Source organism: Clupea harengus, chromosome 2 (assembly GCF_900700415.2).
Source record: "Clupea harengus chromosome 2, Ch_v2.0.2, whole genome shotgun sequence".
NCBI lineage: Eukaryota > Metazoa > Chordata > Actinopteri > Clupeiformes > Clupeidae > Clupea > Clupea harengus.
Window position 1 is genome coordinate 25,711,197 of NC_045153.1, and position 17,063 is coordinate 25,728,259.

Sequence of the window (17,063 nt, forward strand, 5' to 3'; positions counted from 1 at the left end):
CTGGAGGTTACTCTTCCCACAAAATGCTGTTAATTCAGGTGAGAACTTAATGAAATATCTGATAACATGTAAACTCCTCCTAAAAAAAAAACTGAAACAAAAACCTCCAATAAGCTTCATCAGGACTGGACACTCCTCACAAGTGACGCTGACAAAAACATCAGACACATCATGACTTCATAAGACATAAATTATATATACATGGTCGTTTCACATACACTACACTAGTTCGGTCCATTGACAAAGACCAGGCTGGGTAAGAGCAGAGGCAAAGGAAAGAAACTGATTCTCCAGACATCGCCATTAAAAGTCTATAACAGTCATTATGACTCAACAGGAACTGTTACCAGTGTTTTAACTACAGTGCAATTAACATTGTCAACTAATACCATTTCATTGTGATTATTTCCAAAAGATGTAAGATTTCTTTATATAAATTTGAGTTCACTGAGCAACTTATAGCCTACTTAATAGGTCATAATTATAAAACTGGACTCAAACAGTGCAAATTAGCATTGATTGATAATGCAGTTCATAATATTCTTCTTGACATTTTGAAAGCACTGTTTTCTCTGTTTGTATTTTACATACACCTGTCAGTTTGCTCAAAATGCATTTATTTTTGTTTCATGTTTCTTTATCTGGCTGTTAAAAGTACATTGGTCAAATAGTCATGTGTATTCTCTTTATGTCATCTTTTGTTTGTTTTTTTTACATTAAAACACATCCATCATAGTTGAATGAGAATCCCTGTGTCATTGTATTTCTTTCTTTCTTTAAAAAAAAGAAGAATTTTCTGCTATATCACAGGCCGTCACCTGAAGAAACCACATATCATTGTTCTTATCAAGTAAATCTACGATCATGACCTCACCATCCATTTTATACCAAAAAATCAGTTGAAGTACATTGTCAATCTGCATTATACAACCTAAAAACAAAACAAAAACAAACAAACAAAAAAAAACATCAATTTCAATGTACAACAATTCTGGCATAGTAACTGATAATCAGTGGATGGTATCATAAGTTTTCTTATGCCTTGAGGTTGGAATCTCTAAAATGTAAACCACATTATGCTGCTACAACATTATTCAAGGGTGCAGTGTCAGTCTAGACTTATAATGTAATGGATACATTCCAGATTGGCGTACAGTAGTGTACTGCCCAGTATGTGCATTGTCTCTCAGCTGGTGTTTTAGGCCACTACAACAGTCACATTCCAGCTTATACAGCATGCACAGAAATGCATTATCACCTGATAACCACGCATCTCAAACAATGAGCAAAAACAAAAACAAACAAACAAAAAAAAAACATCACATATTTATAAAATACCTGAATATTTTGTCACGTGATTAAAATGAGAGAGATAGAGAGATAGAGAGATAGAAAGATAGAGAGAGAGAGGCATTTTTTACCCACAAGATTGAGAGAGGACTGTGGTCTGCACCGCTGTACACTTCAAACCTCCTAAATCCTCTCCAACCTGATTTTGTGATATTCTCCTGACCAAAGAAAAAAAGCTTGTTTTTTTTCCTTTATTGTGCACAATGATTATGGCTATACCATAGCTTTTTTTTATTCTCTCACTCTGTTCTCATGGCAACATGGGCCACTGCTGTCAACGATCAGAATTGGACTGACAGTTCGCTACCATAGAGAAGGAGAGGTTCATTCACAAACAGTGAGCATTTAGCAGGCTAATGTCCACACATACTATTCAAACAGTTTTGACTCTATATTTATATACAGTACATCAACTGCACCACATGGGCTGTGCTCCCCCCCCCCCCCCCCCCCCCCCACCCTCACATCCTTCAAGCATGTCTTTTCCCCCTCCGCATCTGAGCAGGCAACCCCCACTGCAGAACAAGCTCATACGCTTCTAGTCACTTGTCGGTAGGTCCGTTCACCACTCACCTTATTGCAAAAAACTTAGAACCCAATAGCCAGTCCTCTTAAACACTTGTTTTTGTTTCTCACTACAGCTTTTGTATCATGTGCCCTTTTCAAAAATGGAGAGGTCACACTTGTTCTCATAGCTTGTTGCCACAGTTGGATAAGTGTGTGTGTGTGTGTGTGTGTGTTGTGGAGTTGTTTTCTTGCGGATGTCCGTTATGATCAGTGGCTGCGTCTGACGTCACTGACATCTGCACTCGCTCCAGTTTCCGAGGCTCCTGTCCATCAGATCCAAGGCACGGGATGCGTCTGTGAACCTCCAGAGAAACCCACCCCGCATCCCCCCCCGCCCCCCTTCCCTTCTCTGTCCTCCTCTCCTTCTCCTCCTCCCCCCGTGGCATTAAGGTGCGGTTGGGGGAGATGGGGAGGGAGCGGGTGGAGGGGACGGCGGGCGGGGGGGTGGCGGGAGCGGGTATGGGATCAGAGGGTGATCCTGGCACAGTGGTGCCTGAGCTTGCAAGGCAGCACCCCTCGGTTGAGCTGGTAGAACTCCACCAACTGGAGCAGGTCGCTGAAGCGCGTGTGACCCTCGTCCAGGCTGTAGAACTGCTCGCCCTCATCCTCCACCTGCTCAAACACACACAAACACACATGTACACACACACACACGCACAAAGACACACACAGTCGGTCAAACAAGATAAACATACACGTGAAGGCCTGAGAGGCCTGCATACACACAGGCACAGAGGTAAACATATGAAAGCACATTTATAAACCAAAACACAAACCATTTTACTCACTCATATATTTGTTTATACCCATATGAGCACAAAGGATAACAGAAACACCCCCCCCCCCCCACACACACCCCACACACACACACACGCGCACACACAAAAACAAACACACACACGCATGCACACACACACACACCCCCCCACACAGACACACACACACACACACACACACACAAACACACACACACAAACATACACACACACACACACACACACACACTGGCGGGCAGGCCGTGAGATGAACATTAAATATGAGACGTGCACACATGTAGAGAGCCGGGTTGCGGGCAGCTGTACTCACAGGTAGGATCTGAAAGTGTTTGATTCGCTGCATGTGGCACAGTGACAGGACAAATGTCTTCGGGTTGCTTTGGCTGTCCCTTAAAAGGAAAACCCTGCGGACAAAACAGAACCTTTTCAGCATCGCCAACACCCCCCCCCCCCCCCCCCCCCCCACTTCACCAGCTGGATGCCTATTCTGCCTTCTCGGCTGGGGCTTTTTGGGAGCCGGAGAACACCAAGATGATATCTCCAGGCCTCACGCTGCCCCAAACACAGGGGCTCTTTCATCTGGTGGCGGGTTATGTAATGTAAACAGTAACTGCCCAGACTGGGCTCAAAATGCACTGCCATTCTCCAAATGACTCCCATTTCACGTATGTCTCGCTTCCCCAGGGCAACAGACAGGGGGCAAAAAATGTACCGTGTGAATAACTGGACCCGTGACAAGGGCTTGTGAAGTAATGTTAGATGACAGCAGAAGATGGTGGTAAATTTGTCCACGAGCCAGCCAGAAATAGCTGTGGAAACTCTACACCACTGCATGTTCACTGACACACAGTTTGTTATTTCTGTGTCAGACCTCACGACGGTGGATTTATGTGCAATAGCACGGATATCACATCGGTAACGTCTGACACCACAGCTATCACATTTAAAACGTCTAAAACATTGATATCACATCACTGCCATCTGAGGGGCAGATGTACTGACATGTTAGCGCCCATTTTAGGTGTCATTTTGTCGCAACGTGTGCCTAAAAACATGATTGAAAACATGACTGAATGACACCATTACGGTTGCATATTACGGTTATAGGGCGGAGGTTTCGTACATTTCACAATTTGTACAAAATGAGAAGGGACAGTGTGCACTTTCTGCGGACTGGTCAAGGTTACGCTGCCCTCTCCAACATACAACGTGCACCTGCACCTGAGTGTAAATATCACATCAGCTTTGGGTGATATATATTCAGTAACGTCTGACTTTCCAGAGGATGACTGTAAGTGCCCGTACCCATCGATAAGGCCCTGCTGTGAGATCAGGCGATGGGCCTCCTCTCGAGACAGCTTGCTGTGGAACCAGGGCTGGGCCAGGTGGAGGGCTGGGGAGCAGAGGACAGTGTGTGTCAGAGACATAATGACGGACGCAGGGCTAACACACGGCACACGCTAACATGTGCTAAAGGGTAGTAGTGTAGTAGTAGTAGTGTGTCAGGTTTCTTTTTCTAGATGGTTGCTAAATGGATCACTTAGCAATGTTATGAGACTGATATTAATGAAGCATCTGCATTGTTATTCCCTCTCCTCCGGCATCTTGGACAAAAAATGTATGTGATCCCTGCTCTGTCAACGACTGTATATCACACTGTCACCCAATGACACAGTAGCTCCTCCAGACTAGCAAGACCCCTCGCTAACACTCAAATGCCATGCTTCCATTCATGCAGTTAGCAAGCTAATATTACAAAGAATCTACAAGTTTAAACTATTTCAAAAAGACATCGATTTCTAATCATAACAGGATCAAACTTTACTTATTGATGTCATGGTGCATTTGCAAGAGCCTCTATAGATTCAGTTGCATTATTAGCATTAAGTTTGCTTGGTAACTTTGTCTTTGTCTTTGTCTTTGTCTCTCCTCTTTCTTCTGAAAGGGTCACAAGGGTCTGGTTGGATTAGCTTAGATTGCTTTTGTTTTTGTGATTTCCACTGCTCACCACAGGAGTGGAATCTAGCTGCGGACAGGCAACTGAATCCCCTTTTGTGTATTTTTATCATACAGAAGACAACACTGCATTTAGGCCCAATAAAAGAAATGATGATGTCAATACAAATTCTTTTGGACATATACCAATCATGTCATGATGAAATCAAATTGTTAAAAAAATGCCATCTGCTTTTCCAACATGCTTCACACCAATTCCAACTCCACAGCTTGTTAGCTCTATTAGACCCTTTACAACATAAGAGAACAACATGCTGACACTAACACGTCTTGGCTGACTAACTTCATTTGCTGTGAATTCAAAATTAGATTTTTTTTCACAACAGGTAGGATTTTATAACCATTTTCTCTTATGATTGCCCATCAACATATTATGAAGAGAATATTTTCTAGAAATGAATGCGTTAGTTTATACTTTCTTTTGTCTAGTGGTGTATAAAATGTCCCTCTTCTCCGCTCTAGATATAATACCTCAACGTGTTTGATCTGTCCTGTCTTGTCTGCCTTTTAGGCTTTGATCATGTGATCATTGTATGGATTGTGTACATTGTTTGTGTATGTGTGTGAGTATGTGTGAATGAGTGTGTCTGTATGTGTGTGAGCATGTGTGAGTGTGTGTGTGTGTGTGTGTGTGTGTGTGTGTGTGTGTGTGTGTGTGTGTGCGTACATGCTTACCTATGCCGGCCATAAGACTGTGAGAAGAAGAGGGACTTCCATGAGAGCTGAGTCGATGGCAACTCTTCCGCTGCGAAGGGGATACAAAATTAAATAAATGACAAGAAAAGTTCTAACTAATAATAATGCCCCATCTCTGAACGGGACCCCTGTCATGCTAACAGATGACACAATCTGTATTTGCCCCAAATATGTGTTGTGTGCATTTCCCTCTAAATGTCAGTCATTGTGTAAGATGGGAATGGCGTACGCTCCCTCTGATTTAAGAGTGTTGTTGACAGAGGAGTTCAGCGCCGCATTATTAGTGAAATGTGTGACAGACGGGCCTCGCCGTGGGTGTTCCGGACCACCCTCGTGTGCTGGCCGGCCCGCTGATGATGTGGCTGAAGGACTTTCTGTTCGAGTTAGGCCTGGCTTTTGTTTTTGCTTGTGTATGAGTCAGTTATGCGGACAGGGGGGGCGGGGGGGGGGGTAATGAGGGAGGTGGGGGGTGCGGTGAAAACAACGAGGCGCCGGGGGTGAGGGGTGGGAGGATGATGTAGCGGGGTCAGCGGTGCGTTACCCTCCAGGAGAGGCCCTCCTCTACTGCCACTGACAGCGCCTCTGACGGGTTCTCAATCACTCGGCTCGTCTGCCCCGAGAAGTCCATGGCCACCAGCGAGTTCTCCGAGATGCTCCTCTGGAATGGAAAACACACGCGCACACACACACACACACACACGCGCGCGCAGACATGCACATGCGCACACACACACAAACACACACAGACGCAAACACACACAGATGTATGTACCCACATTGTTATTTTCTTGAAACTGCATGCCTTAATGGCATCAAACAGAACACTTAACGGCATGACATCACACAGGAATTTTTCCGACCCATCACACACAAGCAATTTACGGGGGTTAAGGCAGACAAACAAAATAATCAGTGGTATGACGCTGTGGTAATGCACTGCCACCCAGTGTTCTAAGAATGTAACATTTACTTGTAACCGCATTAGTGTAAGCCTAAGATCAGCATATATATATATACAAGAAAGAGTATGTGTGTGTGTGTGTGTGTGTGTGTGAGTGAGTGTGTGTGTGTGTGTGTGTGTGTGAGTGTGTGTGTGTGTGTGTGTGTGTGTGTGTGTGTGTGTGTGTGTGTGTGTGTGTGCGCGTGAGAATGTGTGTGTGCGTGTGCGTGTGCGTTTGCGTGTGCGCGTGTGTGCATGTGTGTGTGAATGTGTGTGTGTGTGATTGTGCACGCGCGCATCTATGTATGTTTATGTTTGGGTTCAGGCCTCTCACATGGCTTTAGGTCCTAGAGAAGACTCACAGGACTCAAGAGAGAGAAGATAAAAAAAGAGGGAGAGAGAGAGAAAGACATTGTTGCAGCGATTGCCGTTCTTTAAGCTGTCATAGTGGCTGGTTCTCTAATCGCTCTGGAGAGGAAATGCCTCTTTTATTGCCCTTTATTATTTATTTATTGCCCTTTGACGTGTTTAGAGCGCTGCAGGCTTCCTCCTCCTCAAAGCCCGCTGGGCTCCAAATCCTCCAGGCCGGCACACACAAAGTGACTAGTGTTCGCCCCGGAGGCTCAGAACATTCCAGCGTATATAAGACCCTCTCGCCCCCACTGCTGATAGTAAAGAGTCAAATAAACTCAAGCGGGGGGCCTCTTTGGAATAACCGTCTTACGGGCTAAATCTGTAATCACAACTTCAGAAAACTGGTTAACTTCGGGATTGTTCTTGCCACTAACTCTGGCTTGACCAGGGGTGGGAGGCTGGGGCTGAGGCCTGGGGGGTGGAGGGGGGGGTTGCGATGTGGAAAGGGCTAGTTTAGGCAGTTTAGGCACATCGTGTGGCCTGTACGGACTACCCGGGAGTAGGGTGACCCCTGTGCGTATCCTGTGGCCTAACTTAATCCCCCCCCCTGTCCAAGGCCTGTTCTCAGAAGCAGTTGAACCCCGGGCTGCTGGGGGGGCTTACGTGGCCCTTCATGCCTGAGCCCTCTCCCCCACGTTCCTCTGACAGCCAGTCCGAGGTGACGAGTTGTTAAGTCGGAGAGCAGCTGATCGAAGGCTATTTTTAGAGTGCTGAGGCTCTTCGAACATGTTCCAGCGACTAAAATAGACAGACTGTTTACCCATTCAGAATACTTTCATTTGGACAGAGGGGGATGGATGGGGTGGGAGGTGGCGGGGGTCGAAAAACTGTTTGCAATTCCTGCGAGTATTGATCGTGCTTTATGAAGTCCTGTCAATTGGTGTATTGCCTGTGGCAGGCATTATTTTTATGGTTAAGGGCCTGTTTTGACAATCAATTTACCGATGAAATATGTTTGTGTGTGTGTGTGTGTGTGTGTGTGTGTGTATATATGTGTGTGTGTGTGTGTATGTGAGTGTTTGTGTGTGTGTGTGTCAGCAAACCCAAACATTGCCTACATTGTATTTATGTATATATTGTATATGTTATCTCTTTCAAGTCGCAGCCTTCTTGCATTTTGGCTGTTGTCAAAAAGTGTTGTGAAGCCCCCTGTGTTGTGTGGTAGGGATGACAGCCCACTTGTCACGTACCATGGGAGAGGACTTCTGCTTCTGGTGGGGCTGAAGGAAGTTTTGGTACAGCTGCATCCCATACTGTGGACACAAAACAACAGCCAGATCTCAGCCACTCATCAAAACTGTATGCTGACAGGGGTTTGGGGACAGGGGGGGGGGGGTGCAAGGAGAGGGGAAGGGGGCAGGGAGGCTGGGAGCTCTCACGTGAAAAGACAAGCATATGCCCTACATATGTGAGCAGCTCTGACAGATGTAGGTTTTTGGTCAGGCAGCATAAACACATGAGTGGGACAGCGGTGTGACTGTGTTTGTGAGGAATGGTCTCTTACACGCATACTTCCACTGAGAAGTCTTTCAGCTGTCACACGTTCTGTGTGCGCTTTGGTAACTAGGAAGGACACATCAGTCATGGCTCAGCGAAAAGCCGAACTAAACGACTGAGTGATGGGATGAAGAGAGCAGACTAAAGTCGTGCGTTGTGATACCTTGAAGAGGCGGATGGCGGTGACCCAGCAGGTCCGAGTCTGTTCGTCATCCGCACACAGCAGTTTCAGGTCCCGTGGCGAGTTTGACTTATTGGGCTGACAACAACAACAACAATAACAACAAAAAGGGGAAAAAAACGATCCAGTTAGAAAAAAACTGAAACGGAAATATCCTTACACTATTAAACTTGAAAGCACATCAATTATTATCAGTGAAAGTGAGACTGAATAGCTCTTTTACAAAGGGCATTGTTAAGTCTGTAACAATGCCCTTTGTATGGGGGTATTATTCGAACACAATGGAACTGCATTTACCACCCTTTTGAGGCTGCTGTGGGCACTGTGCAGACTCTTGTCTTATATGATAGAAAAATCATCCGCATATGCGTGGGCCATTATCTGCCATGTTGCAACACCACCACCCCACCCCCCACCCCCCTCCAACACACACACACACACACACACACGCACACACACACACACACACACACACACACAGACACACACACAAACACACACACACACAAACACACACACACACACACGCACACACACACCCCCGCCGCTCAAGCACGCTGTTCTGTTCAGGCTGCAGGACTTTCCCCTGCACACTTCACCACCATCCCAAAGTTCCTCGCAGATAAGAGGGCAGACACAGAGCTCGATTAGAGCGGGGATTTACCTCCGACGCTTAACAATGGGGCTGAGATAACACGGAAGGTCAATTAGGTTTATTGCCACAATATTAAGTCTCTCTCTCTCTCTCTCTCTCTCTTTGTAAGATGCATTTAGTCGCACTGCGCCAGGGACAGACGATCTTTTGCCATTCTGACAGGTATCTCACGGCATGAGACAGAACCTGTTTGCTCCGAAATGCGCTGAGACGACGTGTGACACGGCTCGCTCTCTTGTGAGATGCTCGTCGTAGATTAGTGTGCTGCAAAGACACAACGCGACACACTCTGACGAACCTGAAGCACTTCTCTCAACACTAGCTTTGGTCTGCAGTTGCCTTGCCTCACTACCGCAGCCTCAACTTGGACATGGGTCAGTTACTGGAAGCTTTGTCAAGAGGTGTCGTACGGTGTACTGATGTGAGTAACTTGCTTGAATCGAATTCATGCCGCCCTCGTGAATCGCTTTGAACGGGGCGGTTTGATAGTGAACATGAATGCAGATATGGTGACGATAAGATGAGGACAAGCAGCAGAGGGCAACATGTATACGTTGTGAAGGTGAGCAAAGGGAGGGCAAACAGCTACCTTCACACAGAAGCCATAGTCCGTAGGCGCTCCGTGGAGTTTGCGGTCGGACAGCAGCGTGTAGACGTCACTGTCGCTGAACTCAGCCATGAACTGAAGGTGCCGGGGCTCCTGGGAAGGGGAGAAGAGGATGAGAGAAAAGAGGGAGAGAAAAGAGTATATTTCACACTGTTTAGGACTAGTCACCAGTTTGTGCAACAACACCCCATTCCTTCCCACACCACCCTCGCTGGTACCCCTCCATACGGCCAAACCCCCCTCACCACCACCACCCCAGCAGCACTTGTGATGCTCCATTTAACTGCTAATGCAATGAGGGCAGGGTGCTGCACTCTCCGCCGCTGACCCCAGCACACACACACATCCCCGGCCCAGCGGGCGGCCTGCAAGGGGGGAGTGGTGCCGGGGTATGGGGGTCGGAACGTAAACACGCCAGCAATGCCGAGCATCCAGAAGGCTGTGAAGACAGATGCCAGACAAATGAACGCTGTAATGTAATATAGATGGGGGGCGGCCGTACATGTGCGCGCGAAGCCCTCCCAAGCCTCAGAGGTCAACGCGTGAAAGAGAGAGAGAGAGCACGTCAAGTAAGGCTTAGGAGCTTTCAGTGAAGAGGATTTGGGCCAGCGCAACAATGCAAGGGGCCATACTTCTGTGTCGCCCTCTGGGTTTTACTTGGGTTTTTTATACGGGCAATTAAAGCAAGTCAGTCATCTATCTTTGGAGGTTAAGGAGAAAAAAGAACCGCACACACACACACACATTTCACACCTACTCTCTCACTCACTCTCTTTCTCTCACACACATACACACACACAATCACAAGCACATACACACAATTATGAGAGACAAGTTATTTAAACATAACCCCAACGATAATACTTTTTACACCCTATCAAATGGACAAACTGTCCGACAAGCATTAAGCATTATTGTGCATTCACAAAACTTTGATAGTGTGAGTACGAGAGGTTTAACTGCGAGGGTTTGATATGTGGATAGATGGATTATGAGAAACTACAAGCATTGAATTTTCTCTCATGTACTATATAATGAAGACACCATGACTTCACCAGTGCCCCTAAACTCCTAATAAAGAACCTTTTTTGTCTCACTCAAATCTCACTCTCACCCTCATCATGTCTCTCATGCATTTCAAGTTTTTTCATATACGCAATTATTCTCTCTTGCACACCCCCTCCAATCATTCTATGGTGTGAGACTGAGGGCTTGTCAGTGAGCTAGTGAGAGTGTATGCCTGGGAGGCATGGTGGACTTTGCCTTAGGTTGATAAAATGTGTAGGTTTGATAGTGTGTGAAAGGGAGTACGAGATTCGGTACACTTACTGTGTATATTTCTGTGTGTCTGTCTGTGTGAGTGTGTGTGTAAGGAAGAGAGTATATAGAGTATGATTGTGTACAAGTCTGATAGGTGTGTGTATGAGATGAGATTAAGATAATGTGTCAGGGGTCAAGTATGGCTTAGTGCTTACATGGCCAACTATATAGAGGCATGCACACACTTGCATATAGACACACATACATGCAAGCACACACACACACACACACACACATATGCACACACATATACACACACACACACACACACACTCACACACAGTCACACACACACACACACACACACACACACACACACACACACACACACACACACACACACACACACATGCAGACACACACACACACACACACACACACAGACACACACACAGACACACACAATTAGTTCCAAAATGTCTAACCATAAAAAGGGGGAAGCTAGTGTTGGCACACCCTACGGTGGCCAGGGAAGGCCAATCTTGCCCTATCAATTACATTCCAGGTGTAATGTGTACATTCAGCACAAGGGATGCAGGCCAGGAGTATGTGTCGCAATGGCTAACACTTTATCTTAACAAGCCTGCCAGGGAGGCAGGGTGGGGGGGGGGGAGCCATTTCCCAAGAAGACAAGCACAAAGCTGCTCTTTGTTCTGGCTCTGTGGCACCCTCCGCACTGCTCCCCATTCACACTGTGCCACACAGGTATCCCAGGCTGCCAGTGGACTGCACAAGCTCCAAGCAGTGTTTGCCACTGAACAGAAGAGGGTCAGAAATGAATGGGCCATACTATATAGAGATGGAACAACAGAGAGAAATAGAGAGAGAGAGACAGGAGGAGAGAACAAGAGAGATAGATAGAGAGCAAAAGAGAGTCATTTCAGGTCTGACTCCTCCAACGAATTGAATTTTTTTGTCGTCTTTTTGTTGTCGCAAACGAAAAGAGAGAGAGAGAGAGAGAGGGAGAGAGAGTGAAAAAATTGAAGGGGCAGAGCCGGTTGGCACGGCGATGGGAAGGTATAAGCTTCACCTGTCAACAGTGTGAAGGGTTCAGTGGCTGGCATGGCAGCTGCCCTGCGCTCAGATCCAGCTGAACCAGTTCCTCAGCACTGAGCACCTAGGCCAAACACGGCCCTCCGCACCCCACAGGCCCACACTGCCTGCCTGCCTGATGCACAGGCTCGCCCTCGCTGCACCAGTGGAGCACATCTGAACAGGTTAGAAGAACTAGGCTTTGTAGCGCTGTGGTTCACACAACAACACCATGCCCAGAGGCCTCCCGATTTGGTATTACAATATTTAGTTGCTGGTTGAAAATGTATTGCAATTCTTTCAGCATTTTAGTATTTTAATTCTATTCAAGGAATAACTGTGTTTTGTCAAGTACTACTATGGAAACATGGGGACAACACCTACAAAAGAGACATATTTATATTATTTTTATTTTTATTATTTATATTATATCACATATTTTATATATAAATGAAATATTACATTTTTGGTATCTTTTCATCTCAGTTTCTAGTTGAATGGAGAATAGTCTCTCAAAGAATACCTTGGAAAGCAACGTTTGTATATTCTGGACATCTTTACAAACTTACACAAATACAACCACAAGGTCATATTTTGCCTATTTTGGACAAACAGAAATATTTAAGTAACTGTCCAGATCCACCTGTTTGTGTCAGTGCACTGTTGACCAACCTTGGAGGTGCCCTTGTTGGAGAAGTAGAGGCCGGACCTCCTGAGCACAAAGTAGAACCTCTTCCATGACTTCCTGCCCTGCTCTTTGGCGTGGAGGTACCCATGGATCTCCGGGCAAGTGCTTGAGTTTAAAAATGTCTGTGGAACAAGGACGGAGCAGTCTAGTCTCATCAGAACATGCCCTTTAATACAAGCCGCTCTTTAATATATGCTCTTTAATTACAAGCCGTACAGATTGAGCCTGCGAGAGGCAGGAAAGTGAGTACCTGTATGAGCTGGGAGTGGTTCATGATCCCGTTGGTTTCACTAGATATAGACACCATGTGCTCTGGGAAAAAGTCCTGTTAATATGAGAATATTGATCACAACCAGCATTTCCGACCTTAACGCCATCTCAAGCTAAACTTGACTTTATACTTAAAACAGCTAAGCTATTTGCAGCCTAGGAACTGGATCCTGTTCTCAGGAGCCTCTTTTCAAAAGTTTTCAACAGTAAAATGCTCACCAGAGGTTTCTTGAAAAATTCATATTTGGCATAGTTCTTCCTGAAGCACAGCCGGCTGTCCGAGTCCATACCCCATCCCGACTGAACCTCCATCACTGCCTCGTGGTCTTCTATGGTTCTTTCTGGGAATGGGAGAAGAGGAAAAATGCGCATATCAATCAAAAACAGGAGACCCATGCTGCAAGAGTTGCCTGACAGCTTTGCAGAGAGGCTTTCCGCGTAATCTAATGACTTAATCTGATCTTCCTTCTCAATGCCCTGCTCAAAGTGATTTTGAAATGAAGGGCATAGGACAAAGAATACAGCACTTAAGGTCAAGCTGCTCGACTTCGTTGGCCTCTACAATCATAAAGCCATCTCTTGTTCCACCTGAGGGTCTCGGCTTATAGGCAGAGCTGGTGGAAGTAAGTCACTGGCCTTTTCCAAGAACCAAGCTTTGCCTCCCGGATTAACTATTTACCAGTTTTGGAAATGATTCTTCGTTAATGAGTAGCCCTCGATAGCCAAGCAAAAGCTAAATAAAGCAGAGCTGCGCAGTCGCTTTATCATTAAACATGAATCAAATTAATATTTCATTAATCAATGGAAGGCAGCTGGCTGCAGCTAATCATCTGGAACCGTGTACTGTAATTCAGGCCTAATTAAGTCCCACAGCATGGCTATAATCAATGATCACTGGCCAGCGGAAACAAATGGGGCTACACAATCGTATTACAGCAGCTCAAGTGGTGTTTATCTTTCCTTCTGAGCATTCTGTTTGGACAGGTCATAAATACAGCGTGCCATCATGACGTCAGCCACTTGGCACGCAGAGGGGGGGGGGGGGATTGCCACACGCAGCGCATGCCGTGATGCACTGGAGGTGACGCGCGACTATAAGGCCTGTTACAGGACAGATGAATAATGCAGCGGTTGCATTTAAGCACAAGAAGCTCTCAATTATGGCACGGAGGAAGGAGCTTCCAGACGAATGCAGATGCATAATGCAGAGGCGGGTAAACTGGTTGCGCTGCCAGCTTCTCTCTACCAACAGCGACTTTAGATCGGGTCAAGTGTCCAAGGTACCATGTTTGCAATAGAAATGCTCGGTACCTGCAGCCACTTGTATTGTAATTAAATAGAACTAATTGGCTACCCTGTCTTATTCTGATTTTTTTTTAAACTTATTCCATATTCCTTCGAGGAGAAATAAAAGTCTGAAACGCTCAGCATTGGCCTGTCAGTGAAAGATCACAAGAAACGTGACATCCCCCTAATGCATTCCTGCCATTTTAAGCAACACACATGCAGGTACGCTGCAACTTCATTTTACAGTCCTGCCTTTCACAGAACAATGGGGTGGGGGTTGGGGGGGTGGGGAGGGGGGGGTTTGTCCAAGAAGTTGTGCCGACTGACCCGGTGAAGTGGCTCGGCCTGAACAAGGCCAGCAGCGGCATTTGGCGGAGAGAAGCGCTGCAAGCAAGCTCGAGCGCTTGAGAGAGAGATTAAGGACGGAACAGATGGGTGTATTATGCAATGGTGTGAAGAATGCTGCTGAGGAATATTCCTCTGTGGAGGGGAGGCTACACCAGTTCTACACTGGAGTCCCTGCTCGTTTAACCCCTTCCTCACCACCCTCTTTCTGCTCCCTCTCTGTAGGCTGAAGTGCAAACGTTAAGATCAGTCGAGCACAACAGGCAGGAGCGCTTTGTTGTGGGCTTAGCTGGCACAAAAGCACTGTTTTAGCTGCATGTTTGCAGAGTGTGTATTTGACCCTGGTAGAAACAAAACCAGGAGCAACTTTATTTTTGGGGGGTGTGTGTGTGTGTGTGTTGTGCCCTCTGTTGTGCCACATTCCAAGTGCAATGCTCTCTATTCCAGTTATGTTGTTAAAAGTGTTTCCAGCCAAGCTGGCAAATCTTCACCAATTTTGCAAAGGAGGGTGGGAAGGGAGAAATGAAAATGGCCCAGTGAAGCTGGTGAGTTTGGATCAGCGTTTTTTCTTTCCTTTTTCCTCTCTTCTCTTTTCTTTTTTTCTCTGTCACCAGTTGTAGGTTGTGTGTGTGTCACTCATTACAGAGCATCAGAAATAGCAACCCTTACCAATGCCCAGATGAGAGAGCTGCTCGAACAGTGTCCAGCTATGGTCGTCGATGTAATGGTTCTTCAGAACAAACAGCTGGCAGATGTCCCGGGCGGTGATGTCACTGGGCACCTCCACGGCCCGGCTGGTGTTGTCCTCATTGTACACTTTGATTACCTGCAATGACAAAATGGCAACTTGTATTTACAAACGAGGGGTATGGTAAAGGGCTGCGCCCATAATTACTGAGTATTTTCAAAAGGCTTAATGCTGTGTTCACTACATTGCACTCGCACGCACTCATTGCGCACACACTCACTACTCATTACGTCGGAGTAGTGAACAGAGACTGTATAACTTGAGAGCATTTGAAATTCTCGCTTAACAGTCGGTCGTACGATTTTTGTTGCTCCCTTCAGTTTAAACCTAGTCTGTGATTCGGCAACCCGCAACCATAGCATCTGGTGATAGTAAAAACTGAAGCAGTATCTGCCAGCGCTCCAGTTCAAAGTTATGAATGTGCCCCTTACACGAGCGCTACGAGAAAGACAGCACCGCTCCACACCTTGCATTTAACAAACTGCTAAAAGAAACAATGGAAGGCTAACAACACCCGATCCAGTCCGTGTAATGTGTGTTACAGACATCTGCAAGTTATAATCATCCACAACCTCGCAGCACAGAGCTACAACATGCCAGCAAAGCACAGAAATACTTCACACATAACGGAGAACCAGCACAAACTTACCCCTCTGTTTGGAGTCAGGCACACCCGCGATTCGGGGCTAGCCCTGCAGCTTATATAGGGCTGTGTGCACAGCATTGTAAAAGGCAGCTCTTTTTATGGGTAACATAGAAATATGCATCAGTTCAGACTCCCTCTCTTTCTCTCTCTCTCTCTCTCACACTCACGCTCTCACTCGCTTTCGTTCTCTCTCCCTCAGCCAGCTGGTAAGCGGTGACCCCCCCCCCCCACACACGCCCTCTCTCTCTCTCGCTCTCTCTCTCTTTCTCTCTCTCTTTCTCCCTCTCCCTCTCTGTCGCTCTGCAGCAGAGGAGATGAAATGAGGTAATTAGAAAAGCCTGCCTCCGAGCTTCAGCGTTTTCCTGACTCCACAGATATATGTCACCAGGGCTCTGCCCAATCACCTGCCACCTCTCTCTCTCTCTCTACCTCTCTCTATGTCTCTCTCTCTCTCCCTCGCTTGCTCAGTCTCTTTCTCTTCCCCTCCCGCAACAAAAAAAGTAAAATGAGCCTTGGCTCAAGGCTTGCCTCCACTCCACTCCACTCCACACACACACACACACACACACACACACACACACACACACACACACACACACACACCCCGGGAGGAGAAAAGGGATCCTGGCTCCACCTACCTATTCACACAGCCATGACGGGCAGAGCAGGCAGAAGAAAGCCCTGTGTGACTCCTGAAGCAATTACAAAGGTGCTGGTTAAATGTAATGGAGGTTTGGGTCAGCCCTTGTCTAAAGTGGAGGTTAGAGGGGGTGGGGAGGGGAGGGGTGTGTGTGTGTGCCCCTGAGTGCCTGTTTGTGTGTGTGTGTGTGTGTGTGTGTGTGTGTGTGAGTGCCTGCGTGTCAGTGTGTGTGTTTGTGTGTATATATGTGTGTGTGTGTGTGTGTGTGTGTGTGTGTGTGCGTGCGTGCATGCATGTGTGTGTGTGTGTGTGTGTGTGTGTTTGTGTGTGTGTACAGACTAGCACAGTAAAGATCAGCCGGCTGCCACGCTCTTTGTGCCTCAGTCTT

General features: G+C 46.6%; 1 protein-coding gene across 4 annotated transcripts in view; it reads right to left on the bottom strand.

Moving 5' to 3' along the window:
* Positions 1-1,797: 1,797 nt before the first annotated feature.
* The window catches only part of grb14 (growth factor receptor-bound protein 14), a 43,130-nt gene continuing 27,864 nt past the window's right edge, over positions 1,798-17,063 (bottom strand). For 3 of the 4 annotated variants that reach the window (XM_012836478.3, XM_012836479.3, XM_012836481.3), the window contains 12 exons: positions 15,311-15,467; positions 13,229-13,350; positions 12,990-13,064; positions 12,724-12,861; positions 9,682-9,792; positions 8,420-8,515; positions 7,950-8,012; positions 5,947-6,063; positions 5,385-5,454; positions 3,999-4,086; positions 3,004-3,097; positions 1,798-2,529 (listed from right to left, as the gene is read on the bottom strand). In XM_012836478.3, coding sequence (XP_012691932.2) covers positions 2,383-2,529; positions 3,004-3,097; positions 3,999-4,086; positions 5,385-5,454; positions 5,947-6,063; positions 7,950-8,012; positions 8,420-8,515; positions 9,682-9,792; positions 12,724-12,861; positions 12,990-13,064; positions 13,229-13,350; positions 15,311-15,467 — 1,278 coding nt within the window. In that variant the 3' untranslated portion in view covers positions 1,798-2,382. Of the gene's footprint in view, positions 2,530-3,003; positions 3,098-3,998; positions 4,087-5,384; positions 5,455-5,946; positions 6,064-7,949; positions 8,013-8,419; positions 8,516-9,681; positions 9,793-12,723; positions 12,862-12,989; positions 13,065-13,228; positions 13,351-15,310; positions 15,468-16,038; positions 16,254-17,063 lie in introns of those variants that run through there. The other variant, XM_031558392.2, reaches the window with a different exon arrangement.